This window comes from Pogona vitticeps, chromosome 3 (genome assembly GCF_051106095.1).
Source record: "Pogona vitticeps strain Pit_001003342236 chromosome 3, PviZW2.1, whole genome shotgun sequence".
NCBI classification, from domain to species: Eukaryota; Metazoa; Chordata; class Lepidosauria; order Squamata; family Agamidae; genus Pogona; species Pogona vitticeps.
This window is the reverse complement of record NC_135785.1, coordinates 82,198,915-82,212,301: the sequence shown is the minus strand read 5'-3', so window position 1 is coordinate 82,212,301 and position 13,387 is coordinate 82,198,915. Positions and strand designations below refer to the sequence as shown.

At 38.8% G+C, this 13,387-nt stretch overlaps 1 protein-coding gene across 11 annotated transcripts in view; it reads right to left on the bottom strand.

The window, feature by feature from the left end:
• EXOC6 (exocyst complex component 6) overlaps positions 1–13,387 on the bottom strand; it is a 112,553-nt gene that overhangs the window by 87,080 nt on the left and 12,086 nt on the right. For 10 of the 11 annotated variants that reach the window (XR_013543954.1, XM_020782900.3, XM_020782903.3 and 7 more), the window contains exon 2: positions 1,009–1,180. Coding sequence is in view for 10 of the 11 variants with exons in the window: in XM_020782903.3 (XP_020638562.3) it covers positions 1,009–1,180 (172 nt within the window). In the remaining variant the exon portion in view is untranslated. Of the gene's footprint in view, positions 1–1,008; positions 1,181–3,017; positions 3,317–13,387 lie in introns of those variants that run through there. The other variant, XM_072995329.2, reaches the window with a different exon arrangement.

The following is a 13,387-nucleotide window of genomic DNA, read 5'->3' as shown; positions in this document are numbered from 1 at the left end:
GAACTTCTGATCACCAAGGTTTTTTTCCCCTTAACTTCAATTAGTTATGACAGTTCTTTCTAACAGATTCTGTGGCAAACTTCTCAAATTTACTTGGGATTTTTGAACTTTATTTGTTTCTGTAGGTCTGTCAAACAATTCAAATCATTGACCCAATTGACCACTGGTCCCTTTTTGATAACCTCAATGAGCTCTATGCGCCATTCATTGTCTGCAAGAAATGGTGATTGCATTTTATGGTAATTAAACATTCATACTTTGCTGAATGCAAACACTGGGTGGTTGATTAACATCAAACGTGGAAATCTCCAAGCCACAGCAACATTTTAATGCCGCAGGTGCAGGCAGAGCTCGACCTCAGACTTTCCCACATATTAAGTGACTCATTAGGTCATCATAATAAGGGAGCACATTCTAGTTTATTAAAAAACTCATTAATTTCTGAACAAAGATGCTCAATGACCTCATTGATGCTGTATTTGGTCTCTTGTTATCTGAATATCCTTTATATAATGCTGTTCTAATCATAACCTCTGGTGAACTACGCTCTTTCTGTCTGGTGTGCATATTTTTCTTGGAAATGTGTAAAGAGAGCTAAGGGGACTAAGTTCCATAATTTACTTCTGAGGAAATCTCACAGCAAGTTTATAAAGAATCCCAACAATTCCAGTCGCTCTTTGAGGAACCAGGGAAATGTCTGTTTGAGGAAGAAAACTCTATGCAAGCTCTGGGACTTTTTTTTAATCAACCTTGGTTTTGAAAAATAATTTGTCATGCATTATGGAGCTTGTCATACAATTACTGCACTGTTAATTACAAGTAAAGGTACTGTTCAATTTAAAAAGTTTTCCCCCTCAGAATTCCAAAGCTCTGAACCAGAGTTTGCAGACATGCAAATGTGTGAACACTTTAATTTGAAAAGGAATATGCAATTATAAAACTCTCAAAGGCAATACAAAACCACCTTTCACTATTTTGACAGTTGCAAGTGCAATAGTAATGCCTTACCTTCAGTTTTTCTGCATCAGCCCTTACTTTAAGTAGTTCTGTAATAGCATCCACAAAGCCTTGATGGTGAAAATTGCACATCTTTTCAATCTCCCTGTCATGGTTACGTATACATGCATCTAATTTTTCCATAAACTTTTGGTGTGCATTAGGTTGATCATCATATACAGACCTGTCAATTATACAGAAATAATAAAATGTGGGTACAATTAGCATTAACATTTGTACTAAAAGCAAATAAAAATAAATAAAATAAAATTACATTCGGAAGTAATAAATCAACCACAGTTCAGTAACCAATTGCACCATGATTCCCTTTGGTTTTAATGAACATTTTATTGATCAAACAACTGAATTAGCCAGACCTCTATTATACCATTGTCTTGAGACTTACTAAAAATATAGTACAAACCAGTTGTCTTAGTATGAATATTTCTTAAACTATCATTTATAAAATGGACAAGAATCTCTTCAAATGATGTATACTCTTCCAGAGTGCTACCACATTGCATTTAGCATATCTCTAGTAAAAAAGGCTAAAAAATGCATTGCACAAACTGCCCCCTAGTGGTGAATGACTGTCAATTCTTTAAATGAATGCCCTCAAGTCACTTCCAACTGGAGGCAACCCTACGAACTGGAGGTTTCCAAAACATCCTGCAAACTCAAGCTTGTGGCTTCTTTTAGGGAGTTAAGCTATTTTATATTTGGTCTTCCTCTTTTCCTGTTGCTTTCTACCTGCCCCAGAATTATTGTCTTTTCCAGCAAATCTTGCCTTCTCATGATGTGCCCAAAGTAGGACAGCCTCTGCTTGTTTGTTTGTTTGTTTGTTTGCTTCTCTCTCTCTCTCTCTCTTTATTTTTTCCTTCAGAGATACTTTAAGCTTGATTTGCTTTAGGAACCACTTGTTCATCTTTCTGGCAGTCCAGGATATCTGCAAAGCTCTCCTCCAGCACCACATTTTGAATGAATCATTTTTATCCCCTGTCACCTTTCTTTACTGCCCAGCTTTCACATCTGTACACAATGACTGGAAATTCAAGAGTGTGGATGATCTTGGTGTTGGTCTCCAGTGACACATCCTTGCACTTGATCTTTTCTAGTTATTTCATTACTGTGCTTCTATGTCTCAGTCTTCTGATTTCTTGCTGTAGTCTCTATTTGGACTGAAGATCAAACCAAGATATTCAAAATCTTTCCCTATTTCAATTTCTTCATTATCAACATTAGAATAATTTAATTCTTTTGCAGTCAAGACTTTAATCTTCCTAATGTTCAACTGCAGTCCTGCTTTGGCACTTTCTTCTTTCACTAAAAGTCATTTCAAGTCATTGTTGATTTCTGCCAGTAAGATGATGACTTCTCCATATCTTAAAATATTAATGTTTCTTCCACCATTTTTCACTCCTCCTTCATCTAAATCTAATCTGGCTTTCTGCATAATATGTTGAACAGATAAGTGGATAAAATGCATCCTGGTCTGACACCTTTGTCTACAAGAAACCATTATGTCTCTCTATATTCTATCCTAACGTTATCTTCTTCTCCACAATACAGGTTATTTATCAGGAGAATCACGTGCTGAGTAACACAGATTTCTTTCAGAACAACCCATAGCTCCTCATGATCCACACAGTCAAATACTTTGCTATAGTCTATAAAGCACAGACTAATCTTCTGAAATTTTTTCATAAACTCCAAAGACAGCAATTATTTGCAATATGATCTCAAGTGCCTCTTCCTTTTCAGAATCCAGATTGAACATCAGGCATTTCTCACTCCATACAAGGTAAAAACCTTTGTTGCACTACCTTGAGCAACACTTTGCTTGGATGGGAAATTAAAGCAATAGTCCTATCGTTATTGCACTTTTTGAAATCTCCTTTCTTGGGGACTAGAATATATATCGAATGTTGCCAGTCTGTGGGCCACTGTTTTATTTTCCATATTTGTTGACATATTCTTGTTAGGATCTTGACAGAGTCTCATTCTATCACTATTATATTTACCTCTGATGATTTATTCTTCCTAGTGCTTTTAGAGCAGCTTTCATTTCACTTTCTAGAACTACAGGTTCTTCATCTCAGGATTCCTCTTGAAAGAAGTTTGTCAGTATACTGTTTCCATCTTCTCTTTATATTATGCTTCCCTATTAGTCATTCAGCATATATAATAGATATTCAGCATATATGATATTATAATATATAATATATTTATATTCAGAATATAAATATTCCCTTTGACTATTAATATTTTAAAAACTAAAGGAATTTACAGTGAACCCATCAAGTTCAATGACACTCATTCCTATGTATGGCTTTTATATTTATGTATTAATTATATTTTTATCTACTGTTGCATTCATGCCTTTTAAAAAGCTTAGGAACATAAAAAGATACAGCATGGCTCTTTTCATATTCTTATCCTCCTCCCCCTTATTTTATCCTCTCAACAATCCTGCACAGTAGGTTAGACTGAAAAGCTAACTGGTTCAAGTCACCATTTCATGGCTTAGAGGGGTCATGAAGCTAGATCTCCAAAATCCCAGTCCAACATTCTAACTAGTGCATCTCACCTTAACTCAAGTAAGTGTGTATATGATTGCAGCCTTACACATTTAACTCAAAGCACCAAAATCTTAGCCTCCTCATTCTGCTACAACCATCTTCAGAACTGCCTTCTAAGCCACTTTTAATTAATTTTAGCCTATTCCAACCCTATCTGGACATTAATGTCCTGTTCCCCATCTACTCTACCTTTATAATGTCATTCAGGAAAATGAGAAGCATTGTTCTCAAGTCCTACAAGAATGCATTAATAAACATTCATTCTTCAGCTTTCTCCATATTAGGATACTCAGACTCTGCTATCAACTATTCATATTCTTCTGCCTCGGCTCCTGGGTTTCATTTTTACTTAGTAACTGACTTTTTCATGAATACATCACCTACAATAATTTGCAGACAGGATCTTTTGTCTTAAACCATGCCATCTTTCCTAAATATTACCTAAGCAAAACTCAGTATACATTGTACAATGGGAAATGATGTGCAGTTTCACAGGCAGTTTGCTATTCTACTGAGATGAAACCAAGGTAACTACCATGGCACATTTTTCCTTGCTAAATATGGAAATAGCACCACCTTGTGGGAGTTACAGCAAATTTCTTCCCAGTACAAGTTATGAAACAGTACCAGAAGTTTCTGTTAAGGTCAACTTTATGGGTCAGTACATGCTATGAAATAATTTTGCATTCTCTCAGTGATGATATTCTTGGAGATACTTGAAATGTTTTTCTTTGCTATCAGAGAAAAGAAATTATTGACTAGGCACTTGAAGACTGGACAGCTTCACAGCTATCCTGACCTTACAAGTGTCTGTGATACACCAACATGTTTGACTGATCCAAAACAATATCTAAAGGTTTTCAGCCAAGAAATTCCCATTTACTTTGCCCTTTTTTATAGTAGCCTGTATTCCATGCTGTACAATAGAGCCAAGAATATGTATGTTGAAATGCAGTTTCAACGATGATTTTGATATCTTTTACGTATCACATTCTTCATCTTCAGGAAGATGTTCTGAGCTAACTCCAGAAATCCAAAGAAGCTGCACAAGTAGGATGGGATGGCAATAGTTTGTAATGTGTGCATGTTTTAACTGACTCTGTATATTGTTTTGGATAGGGTTGGCAAGAATGTAATTTATTGGTAAATAATATATAAAAAGGAATTATTGTGCATCAGCTTATACAACACTTATTAGAATGAAACAAGAGATTAGTATTCAGTTTAACATTTTTCATTCTCTCATACACCTCATTATTCCCATGTTTGGCAGCTGACTGGTATACAAGTCTTTATGCTTCCTTCTGACACATTTCACTCTAACATACAGTACAAATTTTGGAAGCAAATGTTGTAGGCAAGGGCAAGGAAGCTTTGGTCCAGAGCAATTGAACCTCAAGCTGCAGAAGCCCCATCTCAGCCGACAGCAAGGTACCATGGAAGCTGTAGTCTGAAAAACGGGAGGGAGTTTCCGTTCGCTGCACAGATTTCTATTCTCATCTGTTTTGCTTTCCATTCCATAAATTAAGCACTGTAAGCAGAGAAAAAATAAGCACCAACACAGAACTCATGGATTCCTGTTTCCTATTTCCTCTGAGACTGCAGCCCCAGGGCAGAAAAAGTGAAATCAACATGTCCTTTTCCAGAGTGGCCAGAAACAGAATCCAACTGTGCAGCTGTACAATTGACAAGTCAAAGTGAGCCAAAGACGGAACAGAAACTGTAAGCAGGAACACAATTCTCCATTCTCAGAACTGGAAAGCTCATAGTTCCCAGTAAGGCTGGTGATCCTGCTGAAATAAATACTGTCTAAATCAAGTAGATACTTCAGAAGCAGAAAGCATTAGAATGGGTGGGTACACGGTATGACCTTTCTCAAGGCAACAAGGTGCTCTGTTTATCAGCAAGGCTAGAAAATAAAATCCAAGCCCAGAAGGATACATTCAACAAAATCAGCTCAGGACAATTTTCTGTCTGAGACAAAGAACAAAAAGAAGACAACTCCTACTATTTCATATATGGAAGCCTAGTGGACTGGCAGATGAACCTTTCATCAATAGTCCTGTCATACCTGACAGTAGAAGACTTGTGAAGTAGCACGACATTCACGATAGGAACAGAACTGCCACTGTTGGCCCACCCAGCAGTTGCCTCATTCAAGGGATGGCCCTAGGCTCAGTTTCAGAGAAGAGCTAGGAAGAAGGATCATAACACATGTCCAGAAAGCCTAAAGAACCCTGAGCAGACCTGGGAATCAAGTTAAGCACTGGATTATGATGGTTGTGATTATGATCATGATCCATAGACCTCAAGAGACCTAGATTTAAATCCTTGCTCACGGGGGCTGTGTGGCAACAGTAAACCACTTCTTGAACTTCTCACACACCACAAAAACCCTGTAAGTCAGAACCAGCCTGATGATACCAAACAACAACAATCACAAAATATACACTTACACATGATCCACCATACACTATGCCATTTGAGAAGACAATTCAAAGAAACAGAGCCTTCATTTTTATTTTAAAGAGTGGATCAGAGCAAATCGGTTATCATAGACCAAGAGTGGGCAAGTGAAGCCCTCCAGATGCTTCTACCTATGGGCCTCCATCAGCGTATAGGGGAATTCCCATCCAAACACTTTAGAAGAACTATTGTTGAATACCAATGTCACTGTCTACCTTTGCATGAAAAGGATTTATGTACAATAGATATTAAGGAGAAAAACCTGGAAGGGGAAGAAATTGTCTAGCATTTGATGAGAAATTCTGAAAGTTTCATCTCCAGTTTCATCTATTAATGTTACCCATTACTATGACAAGATTATGGCTGAATATAAACAGCTTTTTTCCACGGGGGTGGGGCAAAATCCTTTTATTACAGAATTAAAGCTTTCTAGAGATCACAAGAGTTTTCAAAATTACAGTATTAGCCTCATTATATATGCAACCAGCTTCTTCTCCAAGCGCAAAAGGCAAACCATAACTAAGTGTAGAAGTGATTCTACACCAGCTACTCCAGCTCAATACAACTACTACTAGACACTGATTGTGAACTACACATGCAAAAGCGAATTTTCAGGCCTCAGGAGCAAAGTTATTGAAATTTCAAATAGAACTTCGGCATCTCGAATGGCAACTGGTATGTGAAAATGGAACGTTATCCAGCCCAGAGTTAACATATCTCTAAAGTAAGAGGGTAACGAAAATTAAATTTCCTAGGAAGACTTGCCATAATTTCCTCTCTATCTACTACTCTATAATTGGTAGTAGCACTAATCATTGCTCCTCAATGCCAATTTTTTCCTGTATTCTCAGTTGTTTTCGAATGCACTCCCTTGAAAACCTTTTACAAAATGATGGCCAGGTGTTTCCTGTAATTCAGTACAGAATTTATAGGACACATTCTTAATCCCTAAACAGACTTTTTACATACAGACACTATCTGTCATTGCAACTGTTCCATCCCTGTTTAAAAATACGTCCCTGTCCAATTTTGGAGATTACAGCACACCAAAAGAATGACATCTGCTTAAATTCTGCAAATGGTGGAGAGGATATATTACCCTTCGTTCTGTCTTTATAGTTGACCTGTCATGTCTTCCTGTATGTGCAGTTTCTGTGAATTGTTCTCACTAATAGTATCCTGTTTCTACAAGCAGGAAAGGGCTGAGTACAGTTTGTTAGTTAACATTACTTCCTATAACCAGGGTCAATATTTTGTAGTACTGACATTAGAGTAATTATTGTTTGGTCTGGCTAAGCAATGTATCACACTGATGGCTGTTAATGGATATCCTTTGTAGTGAAACCTCAACTGATAATCAGCAAACCCAGATTTGCAAGGCACTTCCTCCTTCCTGTTTTTATAAAGCTAAGCAAGGAGATGCCTCTTCCTGCTAAGCTTTTGTGCTTCTTACCAATTTATACACTTTTTAAAGCAATACTTTTTAGTTATTGTGTAACAGCAAGATATACATTATGCTGTCCAACAGACTCAGTGATCCAAAGAATCCCTTCCAGCAGTGAAATTCTAAGATTGTTTAATAAGATGCATTTCAAAGAATATTTTTCATTTTAAAAACTTATCTTCAACATCTATTCACAACACCAAAGGATACAGTAACAAAAATAAAAAGATGCCCCAACAAGTCAGTCAGGGTAGACACATTCCAAGCGGCCAAGGTGTACTGAAGTCACACCAACCCTGTGATCAGAATGGATATCCACTTCTGGATTTGTTCTTCTTGTTTTGGGGTCTGGGCTTACCGGGGGGGGAGGGTGTCATTGCAAACTCACATTTTCTGGAAATGTCCCGTAGCAGAAATTTAACTTTTGGGTGAAAAAAACATAAACAAAATTTAAACGGTGGCAACGAGCATTCAGGAATCTGAAGAAACAAAGTCTCTTGGGACCACACTGCTCACCTTGAAGCAGACAACACTGCCAACAAGCTGAAAGCAACCTTTGTCAGCTGAAGCACTGGAGACCTTGGTAAGAAAATAATGTCAGAATAGCAGAACCATTCCTAGCTCTGTCCCATGCAACAAAAGTGCTGCCAAAGACTTTGAACAGCACTATGATTAAAGTTGCTGGGCACCTATAATCCAGAGATACAGAAATTCTGGCCTGCTGCTCACTGACCATTAATCATGTGAACTGGGACTAAATTAGAGTCCATCAGCAACTTGAAATTCCCACCCTGGCTATAATCAATACATAATCAAAGGCTGAAGTGTGAGTTGCTCCTAGGATAGACAGACTTCTCTGAATATCAACAAACTCTTCTTTGCATTTTAAGGTAATCATGAAAATGGTTTTACCTAACAGTAGATGCATTTTGACTGCACAGATAAAATACAATACCAGTCAGTATGGTCTCCTAAAATGAATTTGATCTGTTAAAAACTGAATATGGTAAGGCATGAGTCCTGGAAATGTGATGCAGGAACCTAAAATCAATATTTTCTTAGCTCTTTCTGATGATGGTTTTCCATTACAGAGCTAATAGAAGGCTTAAGGCATAGGTCAGGGAGCAGGGGTAAATTACCCCAAATGGGGTAAAAGTGAAAATCCTGGGGGTAATGAGCAGAGTGCTACCCCCTCCCACCCCCACCCTCTGCAGCCAAACCTCAAATTGTAAGCCACCTCTCCCAGTTATTTCCTTGGTTGCAGCAGGGCACTTGTAAATCCTCCGTTTTTTCAGAGATCGGAGATAAGCCTGCTTGATTGGTTACAGCTGTGGATTAGCCCCAGGCAATCAATCAATCAGGGGCTTCTGAATGACTGCTTCCTCCGGAAATGACTGCAAAGAAGCAGGAAGAGGGAAAGGATCATGGAGCAAACAAGGGACGGAGGGAAGAAAGGTGCAAGAGACCGAGGACTTCATCAAGCTTATTTAAATGTATGTAGAAAATGGAGGGAGAAAATGGAGGGAGGGGGTGGATGGATGGACGGATGGATGTGTGTGTGTGTGTGTGTGTGTGTGTGTGTGTGTGTGTGTGTGTGTGTGTGAGAGAGAGAGAGAGAGAGAGAGAGAGAGAGAGAGAGAGAGACTCAAAACTATGAAAAAGAACAGGCAAGAAAAAGAGAAACCTTGAATTAAGGCGGGGGGAAGGGTGGCTTTTTAAGGTGCTGTCTGGGTTTATCATTGCTTTCCTTCCAAGAGGTTCTTTAATTCCTCCTCACTTTCTGCCATGCTTTTGCATAGTCAATGAAGCAGAAGTAGATGTTTTTATGGAACTCTCTGGCTTTCTCCATAATCCAGTGCATGTTAGTAATTTGGTCTCTAGTTCCTCTGTCCCTTCAAAATTCAGCTTGTACTTCTTGGAGTTCTCGGTCCACATACTGCTGAAGCCCAACTTGTAGGATTTTGAGCATAACCTTGCTAGCGTGTGAAATGAGTGCAATTGTTCAGTAGTTGGAGCATTCTTTGACACTGCCCTTCTTTGGGATTGGGATGTAGACTGATCTTTTCCAGTCCTCTGGCCACTGGTCCTCTGATATTGAGCTGTGGCACCAGGTTGGGTGACATAGCCTTTAGCCTGGTTTGTTCCTTTTTGCACACCACACATAGAATGATTAAAGTGTTAGGGAAAGCCCCCTCCCCAATTCTGCGTTGGCTGTCTCTAGCAAACATGTCATCGCTAGCACCACTCTGGTAGCCACTGATGATGATCAAATCCTCTGTGAGCTAGCAAAAATTTAATGCAACTTGCTAGGCACGTTGGACACCTTACTACTCCCTATACCACACCATGGCTGGAGTGCAATGTGTTCCAGCAAAAATAGTGCTATGCTGTAGGGCAGTGATTCCCAACCTTGGGTAACCCAGATATTCTTGGACTGCAATTCCCAGAAGCCTTTACCACCAGCTGTGCTGCCTGGGGTTTCTAGACATTGCAGTCCCAGAACACCTGGGTTTGGGGAACCAGTACTGTAGGGGCAACATGGAAACAGCAAGAGAATTTCTGACTACTTTTCACTGTGTCCATACTTAGCACTATATAAGAGCCTGACCCCCCCCACACACACACCTTACCTTCCCCGAACCAAACCTTCTGCACGTATTAGATGAAGGGAGATCATGAAAGGTGAAATGTCAGGGCAACACCTGGCAAGAGCAAACATAAGGATGTTCACAGGGATGGAAGCTTTTTCCACATTTATAAGGAGATAAGCTGTTCTCCTGCATGACCAGTACCAATCAGGAAGCAAGGGCAAAAACAAAAAAATACTGAAAATGGTTAGTTTGCCAGAACAGCCTCTACCAAGTTACATCACTCAGTAGCAAAGACTGGCAGAGGAAGGGTGGACATAATATGAAATGAGGACAATCAAGCCTGAATCTGGTCCATTTGATCTATTTGAGATAGCAAACATTTCTTTCACTTGCTAGCTCAACATCACTCTAGCAGAAGGCTTTAGAACAGTGGTTCCCAAACTCTGGTAACCAAGGTGTTATTGAACTGCAATTCGCAGAAGCCTTCACCACCAGCTGTGCTGCCTTGGGTTTCTGGGAGTTACCATCCGGGAACAATGGGTTTACAGCAAAGTTTGTTTTTCCAAAACATATTATGAATGCACACAAAATACTGTAACAGACAATTTCAGATATAAGCGTGTGGTAACCCAAACTCAGTTGAAGTGTACAGTTGATAACAAAGGGACAGCCAAATTTGGCTTACTCCTCAGCTAATGTACCTATATACAATGCCCAGATCTGCAAATATAGATTGCCACATGAACTATATATTTTTAAACATTGACTTAAACCTGTACAGGGGAGCATTTAGCACAAATTCCATACTGACTGACTACAATTACCATCAGCTCCAGACAAAATGGTCAATGGCTATCTATTATAGGAAATGCACTAAAAAAAAAACTATATGTACGCCCATTTGTTTCCCACCCCTAATTTATACCATTTTAGATGTTAAACCTAAAAAACAAAATTGTTCATCTCTGTAATCACTTACTGATTAAACAGTAGATGACTAAACAGGAAGAATAGGACTATATTTCCACTGCCAAAGAAGAATGTAATTATACTGACTTCTGTTTTGTCAACAATTCTAAAGTCAACATTATTAACTGTGGGAATCTCTTTGGCCATAACTGATGGAACTACAGCAGAACAAGAAAATGTGCTGTATGTTGAGGCAGACATTCCTAACCTGTTTGTGTGGAGCTCATCAACTGCTCATCTGAGATTGCTACACTTGATCTCCAAAATGATAAGGCCTGGTTTTAAAACAGATCAATAGATTTATAGTCTAGATCAGGGGTCTCCAAACTATGGCCTGTGGGCCCTCAAAAACTTTGAAAATATCCAGTGTGTCCCTCATTGTGAAACGTTTGGAGGCCCCTGTCATAATGGACCATGTTGCCTTCAAGGATGCATCCGTGGGCATCTGTGCGGGGGGCATGCGGGGGTGCATGCGTGTGGGTAAGCATGCGTCCGGGCGGGTATGTGCATGTGCACGTGCGCGCGCGCGCACACACACACACACACACACACACACACACACACACACACACATCCCTGTTCCTTTGCCCCTCAAAAACTTTGGAAATATCCAGAGTGCCCTCACTGTGAAAAGTTTGGAAACCCCTGGGCTTGATAAAGCAACTTTTAAGTTTTAAGGTTATAATAGTAGGTTAATCAGATCAATATACCGAAGATCAAGCATATAATCCACAAAATGTTTGAGTATCACAGATTGGAAGTAAAGAGTTACAAGTAATGTGTTACTTTTTTGTGATGAAGTGATACTAATGTTACATTGCAGAAGTAGGGACATACAGTATAACTTTCTGAATCAGAACAAACACAGAAAGAATATTGTAGGCTAACAAGTTTTGTTGGGATACATTTTCATGACTACTGTCCCTTTCATCAAATGTATGAGAGCTCATGTCAAATAAAACTTGATATTTTAAACTGCAACAAAACTCTCTGAAGGTTATGCTTCAATAGACTACCAGCTACTCTCCAGGAAATCACTGAAAGAGGCACTTTTTTAAAAAAAGATTAAACTGATCTAACGATGACAATTAAATGTTTTCTACTCTTGTGGCTACTGCAACCCTCCAGAATTTCATCGTCAAACTTCAGGCTGCAATTCTGTGCACAGTTATGCCCATTTCTTGTTTCTTTGCTTGTTTGTTTACTCACTGTATTTATTCCCTGCCTTTCTCTCAGTAGTAGGACTCAAGGGAGCATAGAACAGCCAAAAATACATCTGTTTAAAATCACAATCAATAAAGAATATTAAAACACAATGAAACTTAAACAATGTTAAAACACTGAAACAAATTAAAACAAATCTAAAGCACACGCTAATTTTAAAAATGCCACACATCCTACTAAAACTTCAGTCCTGCCAGGGACTTCATATGTCAAACGGCAATTTAAAAAGAAAAGTTGTTAAAATAAATTTTTAGGAAGCGCCCTCTGTAAGCTTACACTAATGTTAATAATCAAAGTAAGAGGATTCTAGAGGAGCAGACCATTACTCAAGTCTAGCTTCAGAAAACCTCTGAAATAGATTACTATAATATGGTATGGAATTCAGTATTTTAAAGCAATTAAGAGTCTGGAATTACCAAAATCACAGAAATTAGGCACTCACCTAACAAGGGTGTGATGTCCTCAAATACGCTACCCAACAAAGGAGACAAAGAGCTCCTATTAGCCCAGGAGGTCAGCTTTTCCATTACTCTAGCAATGAGTGTTTGCCCCATCTCTAAAACATAATGAAAGCTCCCACCCAAGACAGAAGGATAACAGTATAAGAGTATGAAAGTGCCATATCTTACACCTGTAGGAAAAGTACTGCACCATCAACCAAAGACCAATGCAAACTAAACACGCATAGGGAAGAATTTGTGGTAAAGGCTTGCAAGGACATTTGTGGTTCTGTTACATATAACCACACAACAATATCTCAGTGCCAAGGGCAGGGTGTAGCTTCTGCTTTTCAGCCCAGAAACTGACATTAAAACCTCTTTTTTAAGAACACATGGTCCTTCTTTTTGTTTTCCTCTAGTTTGTGGTAGAATGTATTCTTCTTTTTTTGTTAGGAAGGCTACATTCCACCTCAAGCTAGAGCCTTCAAAAATATAGACAGGCCATGCTTTTGAACTTTAAAGCAGTGAAAAGCAGTCTTAGCTTTTATGATACAAGACATTGAAGACAGAGGTGGAGAAACTGGAAGTCTCTGTAACAGTATTGGCCCGTCCAATCACCTTTGACAGAGAAAGCATAATTAATCCTTTTTCAAGTCCATCACCCACACTGTACACTTG